Source organism: Callospermophilus lateralis, chromosome 7 (genome assembly GCF_048772815.1).
Source record: "Callospermophilus lateralis isolate mCalLat2 chromosome 7, mCalLat2.hap1, whole genome shotgun sequence".
Classification (NCBI taxonomy): Eukaryota; Metazoa; Chordata; class Mammalia; order Rodentia; family Sciuridae; genus Callospermophilus; species Callospermophilus lateralis.
Window position 1 is genome coordinate 105,441,681 of NC_135311.1, and position 6,956 is coordinate 105,448,636.

At 56.2% G+C, this 6,956-nt stretch overlaps 1 protein-coding gene across 1 annotated transcript; it reads left to right on the top strand.

Moving 5' to 3' along the window:
- Positions 1-3,584: 3,584 nt before the first annotated feature.
- Positions 3,585-6,436, top strand: Dmrta2 (DMRT like family A2). The gene is made up of 2 exons (XM_076863617.1): positions 3,585-4,140; positions 5,385-6,436. Exons 1-2 carry the CDS (start codon positions 3,585-3,587, stop codon positions 6,434-6,436), a joined length of 1,608 nt encoding a protein of 535 aa, XP_076719732.1.
- The last annotated feature ends 520 nt before the right edge of the window (positions 6,437-6,956 follow it).

Here is a 6,956-nt window from a genome sequence, read left to right on the forward strand (position 1 = left end):
TGACTTCTTCCAGCAGAGCACGCCATGGCTTTCCTGGGGCATGAGGTTCTGCGGTCTGCGGAAGGAGCCCTGTTGGTGGTGCCTTCCTTCCCCAGTCCCTAGTTCCAGAGGTCAGAAGCAGCCAGATGGTCAGGGAACCTAGTTCTGCTGGCGGCAGAGAATGCATCCTAAGGCCCCCGAGGCCCTGAACCTATTCTGTGGGCCCAGTGTGTCCGCCCCGGAAACGGCATGGACAGACCCTCGCTCCTCTGGAGGTTCAAAGAGCATCAAGAGCATCGCAAAAAACGCACGTTTGGGAGTGGAGGGAGAACGACGAGGAAGCTCACTTTTTTCATTATTTAAATGAATTTTCTTTACTCTGAAGGAAGAGAAAGAAAAAAAGTAGAGATTAAAAACGAGAGTGACAGAACATTAGCGCATTAGAGGTCACAACAGGGAAAAAAAAAAAAAAAGGCACAGAGCTAGAAGTATAGTTGGGAGAAACCAAGGGCGACCCTGCCCGAGGACCTCAGCATTTATTCCAGCTGTTGCCATTCTAAGGGTAACAACTCCAATTCGAAACCTGTTACCTCCTCTGCAGATGGAGCTGTTCCTCAGAGGTCAACACAGGTAGAATAAGAAGAAAGTGAAAACTGTTCCTGAGCGGGGGACGGGGGGCCTCAGCGACCTTGTCTTCATCCGGGAAGTAACGAACGGATGCGCGACCATCCATCCTTCAAGAGGATCTGGGGAGATGCATAGACTTTTTACTTTCATTTGGAAAAAAAAAAAAAGAGAAAGCCAAAGTTTTCGTTAATTTAAAACAAGAAGAGAAACTGAGATGAAGAGAAATGAGGAAAGTAAACAGTAAAGGGGCCCGGAACGGGATGGGGGGGCGTGGTGGGGAAAGAGAGAGGAAAGCTTTGCTCAGAGCGCGAGGGGTTCGCCGCTGGCACCGACAGAAAGCGCAATCTAATTTCTTCTGAGCCCCTCTTTTAAAAACAAAAAATACCAATAAACCACACTTACCCTCCTTGATGCTTAACGTATCAGGACTTTTAAAATGAAGGAATCCAGGTTTAAAGGCTTTAGGGGGAAAAAAAAATCCAAAACACTCCCCAACTACCACAAGCGCGTTGGACTTGGGAGCAAGCCGAATCAGAGTCAAGGAGACAGGAATCATTGCCTTGGCATTTATGCCATGAACAACCTCCCTTGCCCGCACCCGAGCCCCGTTCTACTCCCACCCGACCGCGGTAATTGAATTGTCATATGCCCCCATCCCGCCCTAGGCCGCCAGGGCCACTTGGGAAGCTCAGCCTTGCCAAGCGCCCCCGGCCAGTGAGAGTGGTGCAGCCTAGCCGGCGCCCCAGAAGCCGAGGGGTTACACACGTCTACGTAGAGTCACACCGGACACGGTAATTAGGAGCAATTCACACGCTCTTGGGCGCACGGAAACTTCTTGTCACGATATTTTCAACGCTCCTCCTCGCCCACTTTTTTCCACTCTTTCCCTGGCGCGCCCCCTCCCCTCCTCGAGGCACACAGTAGAGCTTTTGGAGTTTCGAATCTTTCGGACACAGTAGAATGAGGGGCTCCCCGGGCGCGGGCCCGGCCAATCAGAGCGCTGTCTGCCTCCCCTGGCCAATGGCAGGCGCCACATTGTTGTCCAATTCTGTCTAATGGAGCCCTAAGGAGCAACAATAGAGCGGGCGAGAGGCTCATTGAGAGTCTGGCAGCGCCGGGCAACTGGGCCCCGGCTGAGCGCAGCGTCCGGCGCGCACCGCGAGGGGACCTGGCAAGGCGAGAGCTTGGTCGCGGGTTCCAACCAACCGGCCCCAAATCGGGTCCCCGGCCCCGATTTCCGACGTGAGGGTTGGACTGCGCTGCTTGCTGAGGGGGTCCGGAAGTTCGGACATGGTGACTGAAGGAGGGTGACGTGGTCAGTTCAGGGGCCGGGGGCAAGGGGAAGAGGCCAAGAGTGCAAGCGTCACGAGCAGAGCTGGGAGGCGCGTGCAGCGCCAGCGGAGGAGGAGGATCCCGGAGCCCAAGGCAGGTAGTTGAGGGCAGCCGGGAGAGCAGGGGAGGCGACCTGGCTTTCGGCCCCTGTTGAGAAGGCCCAGGTCCAACGGGCCTGAGGGACTGCGCGGCCTGAGGGTCTGCGGAAACAGAGCACCCGCGTACAGGGAGGAGGTTTGGGATTCTCGGTCGGAGACACCAGGATCTGTCCTGGGCTCTTGTTGGGACAAGAGGGAGGGGAGTCCCGGCAGAGAAAGCCGCGGCGGAACCTAGAAACTGGGCCTGCTTGGGCCTTCTGGGGCTTCGGCGCAGGTGGGACTCCTGTGTCCTTTCAAGGCTCAAGTCCCCTGCCTCGTTGCGGCCTGCTGGGCCATCCAAGTCCCCGGAACCCAACTGGGAGGCTGAAGGCGGGAATCTGCGCTCTAGCGGGGTCCCGTGGGGCCCCAGGATAAGGAGGGCGTGTCTGACGACTCTGTACCCAAACTGTGAGGGGTGGGGAGGGCGGTGTAAGGTGGTCAGCGAAATAGATCCCCCTCAGCAATACCTAACTTTTCTCCGGATACTTCTTCCTCTCGACTACTCCAGGCTACATGGCTAAAAACTGCGCCACAGTTTTGCCCAATACCCACCACTAGCCTTTGCCTAGGTTTTTTTCTTACCTGTTTCGGGTGTCGCGCTGCGGACCCTGGGACTCAGGCACCTCTATCAACTGCTTGTCGATGTTTTCCTTGCCCCTCAAACCCCGTTTGGGCTCGGTTTGCCTCCCCGAAGAAAGTTTCTTCTGCTGGATTTTCTTTTTAATAGTCCTCAAGTCTACTAAACTCAGCTCCACACCCATTTTCTCTCTCACTTTCTGGAGACCGGGCACCATGGAATCATACCTTTAAATGTCGCAAGGCCACAGGCCTAACTTTACTCTAGAGTTTGTTTCTTAGCCCGCACTCTACTATTAGTGCGAAACTATTTCTGTTTTCAATTTCACCTCCAACTCTCCTGCCCCACATTAACAACAAACAAATAAAAAACAAAGTCAGGCCCTCTCTGCCCAACTCCGCACCTGGACATTCCTCTCCTCTTCACCCTTCCACCAAAGTGCACATTGTATTCTGGGTTTTCCTGTTTTGCCTCTGGCATGAGCTTGTTGATCCAAAATTTGCTCTGTAATCTGACTCCCGTAATGCAAACATTTCACTCTTCCCATCTCACCCCAATTAACCTAAGTTTTGGGGAATAATATTGTCTTTTTAAAACTCTCCTTACATATATCTGAACCAGTGACTTCCAAACTTTATATGTCTTTTTGCATTTTTTTCCGGAGGAATCACTGATTCTAACAAAATCTTACCCCAGGCGTGTAATGAATCAGATATAAGAGCAGCTCATGGGAGTGCGTTATGGAAGCTCAGATTTACTCGGAGCTTCCTAATGCACACCCTCCTAGCAATTTGGCGATCACGAGCCAAACTTCCACCACCAAGGTTTCTCTTTCTAAACTTTGGTTCTTGGAGTACTTTAGTCTAGCACACGGCGCTTTCCTTAAGCAGGTCTCTTCCACTTTCCCATCTTCTTCCACGTCAGGTCGTGCCATGGAGCTGCGTTCGGAGCTGCCCAGCGTGCCCGGCGCGGCGACTGCGGCGGCGACAGCGACGGGACCACCCGTGGCATCAGTGGCGTCGGTGGCTGCGGCTGCAGCAGCGGCCGCGTCGCTACCAGTGAGTGTGGCAGGCGGCTTGCTGCGGGCGCCGCCGCTGTTGTTGCGGGCGGCGGAGAAGTACCCGCGGACCCCCAAGTGCGCACGCTGCCGCAACCACGGGGTGGTGTCGGCACTCAAGGGTCACAAGCGCTACTGCCGTTGGAAGGACTGCTTGTGCGCCAAGTGTACGCTCATCGCGGAACGCCAGCGCGTCATGGCGGCACAGGTGGCGTTGCGCAGGCAGCAGGCTCAAGAGGAGAACGAGGCGCGCGAGTTGCAACTGCTTTATGGCACTGCCGAGGGCCTGGCGCTGGCCGCCGCCAACGGCATCATCCCACCACGACCGGCCTACGAGGTCTTTGGCTCAGTGTGCGCCGCCGACGGCGGGGGGCCAGGAGCCGGAGCGCCCGCAGGGACCGGAGGTGGCTCAGCGGGCACAGGGGGCGCAGGTGAGAACTCGGTCAGGGATGGGGGGAAGCTGCAGGGTCCCAGCAGGGATGTGAGCCTAGTCTCGGTACTGGAAGAGTAGAATCCCTTTCTCCAAACGTTCGAACTGCTGGAGTTCACTGCGCACGCGGCTCCAATATTGAGTACAGACACATAAACTCTCTTCCCCCCCCTTTCAGGAGCATTTATTTGCACTTTCTTCCTTTCTCTTACCGGGCCCAAATGTCGAAACTTTAATCTTACTCTCCTCCACGCAGACGCAGGCAGGTCTCTACCTCCCTCCTTACTTCCTTTTATCTATTCCGTGTGGCTCACGTCTTTTTCTTTGCTCTTCTTTCTTAGCCATCTTTCCCGTTGCTCCATCCCTACTCTTTTTTTTTTCATAAACCCGACTCCTTCCACGTCCCTCCAAGTCTGCATTACTTTCTTTAGGTACTGAAGACCCTCTTTCATTTTCCCAGGGAGATTCCTTTTCTCGCGTTCCTGATGCTCCCTGGACAACGGGATGCTATGCCCCCACTTCTTTGTAGCTTCTTTCTCTATCAGATCTGGTTTTCTTAGGGTGCACATCTTCTGGCTTCCCTTTTCCTCTTCTCTGTCTATTCCCTCCCTACACTCACCTTCTTCTGTGCTTCTGTGGCTTTTTCTGGGAGGACAGAAATTAGACTGGGGCTATGGATCAGGGGGCTCAGCTCTGGAGGGGAGAACTTCTCTGGTCTCAGTTTTGGAGAAGGTGGATTAGAACATAGGATTTACTATCTGTAGAGAGGCTTGTGACCTCCTTCATAATCGTGACTACTGGGCTGCCCAGGAAAGGGTTGGCTCTTGGAATCCTGGGATGGAATAGGGTCTTCTATACAGTGTGAGGTATAGTTAGAAGTTCTGCTGGGTCCTGTTTGAACCCTGGACCAGGCTACTTCTCCAGGGGAGAGTGGAACTGGGAGATAGTTAAGAGTGGAGGTGTTGAGGCACAGATGTGGCAAGAACAGTACTGAATATTAAGATTACAGGGCCCAGTGGTAGGGGTTCTGGGTACAAAAAGAAAGTAAGCCCTAGGGGCAGGGATAAAGGATCATGGGAGCCTAGAGAGGGAGGAATACTGGAGCAAAAAACAAGAAGGGGCACTGGAGCCTCCTTAATACAGGTTTTGGGATTCTGAGAGGCAACTGGGATCCAAAGGGCTTAGGTGCTGTGGGTGCCTATTCCCCTTAATCACTTGTCACATCCTTATTTTCTCCCGTCTCAGAAGCCAAGTTGCAGAAGTTTGACCTGTTCCCCAAGACACTGCTTCAGGCAGGCCGCCCGGGCAGCCCACAGCCACCGCAGGTGAAGCCCTTATCGCCCGACGGCGCAGACTCGGGTCCCGGGACGTCGTCCCCAGAGGTGCGGCCCGGCTCAGGCTCGGAGAACGGCGACGGCGAGTCCTTTTCCGGGTCGCCCCTAGCCCGGGCCTCCAAGGAAGCTGGTGGCAGCTGCCCAGGTAGCGCGGGCCCTGGGGGCGGCGGCGAGGAAGACAGCCCGGGCTCCTCCAGCCCTCTGGGCTCCGAATCCGGTTCCGAGGCTGACAAAGAAGAGACCGAGGTCGCGCCGGTTCCAGGGCTGGGCGGAGGCCCTGGTTCACGGCAGCGGACGCCGCTGGACATCTTGACACGCGTCTTCCCGGGCCACCGGCGAGGAGTCCTGGAGCTGGTGTTGCAGGGCTGCGGCGGCGACGTGGTGCAGGCTATCGAGCAAGTGCTGAACCACCACCGTGGAGGCCTGGCGGCCAGCCTGGGCCCCACTGGGATCCCGGATAAGGCTGCAGTGGGTGCAGCAGCAGCTGCCGACGACGCGTGGCCGGGCCGCGTGGACGCCGCTGCCGCTGGGGGGCCGCTGCCAGCGCCGCTGCAGGCTGGGCCCGCCGCACCCCCGCACCACAGACCCTTGCTGGCCGGCGCTATGGCACCTGGGGCGTTGGGCTCGCTGAGCAGTCGCTCAGCCTTCTCGCCACTGCAACCCAATGCCAGTCACTTTGGCGCGGATGCGGGCGCCTACCCGCTGGGTGCACCTCTTGGCCTGAGCCCATTGCGCCTGGCCTACTCCGCAGCGGCAGCACACAGCCGTGGCCTGGCCTTCATGGCACCCTACTCCACCGCAGGCCTGGTGCCCACGCTCGGCTTCCGCCCGCCTATGGACTACGCCTTCAGCGATCTCATGCGTGACCGCTCGGCCGCAGCCGCAGCGGCAGTGCACAAGGAGCCGACCTATGGTGGTGGCCTATACGGGCCTATGGTCAATGGCGCCCCAGAGAAGCAGTAGGACCAAGGGCCCAGCAGCCTGGCGGCTCCCAAACATTAACCCCAGCCTTGTTCCCGCGGGCCGCCGGCCCCACTTCGCCTGGCGCGCTCTTTGCGCCCTGGCTGGGGTCTTCTGGCTCGGAGATGTTTTTTTTGGTTTTGTTTTGGAGAGTGGGTGAAAAGAGCTGAGCAAAGGGGAGCATATAGAGGTGCAGGTGTTCTTGTAGGGTGTGAGTGGCCTGGATCCTCATCCCTCCTTCCAGCAACCTCCACAAGTCTCGCTCAGCCGCTTTTTCAAAAGGCCAGGTATTCTTGAGAATTCAAAGGGCGGTTGCTCCTGCTGCTCCTTTAGCTATGCTCAACCCGCCCGCCCACGCTATCAAACGAACTGCAGGCTAATCCGAGAGTTTCCTCTGTGTCTCCCCAATCCTCCCTTTAAAAAAGTTTAAAGTATTCGCTCTAACAAATATAAATTTAGGATGTACACATCTCTTGGCACTGAGTCTAGTCTTTGGGACACACACACACATATATATATCGAT

What these genes read in the sequence shown, in the direction of transcription:
- Dmrta2 (XM_076863617.1), top strand. Translation starts at nt 3,585, where the DNA reads ATGGAGCTGCGTTCGGAGCTGCCCAGCGTGCCCGGCGCGGCGACTGCG. An exon ending in AGCGGGCACAGGGGGCGCAG is followed by an intron (nt 4,141 to 5,384) that starts GTGAGAACTCGG and finishes CTCCCGTCTCAG; the next exon opens with AAGCCAAGTTGCAGAAGTTT.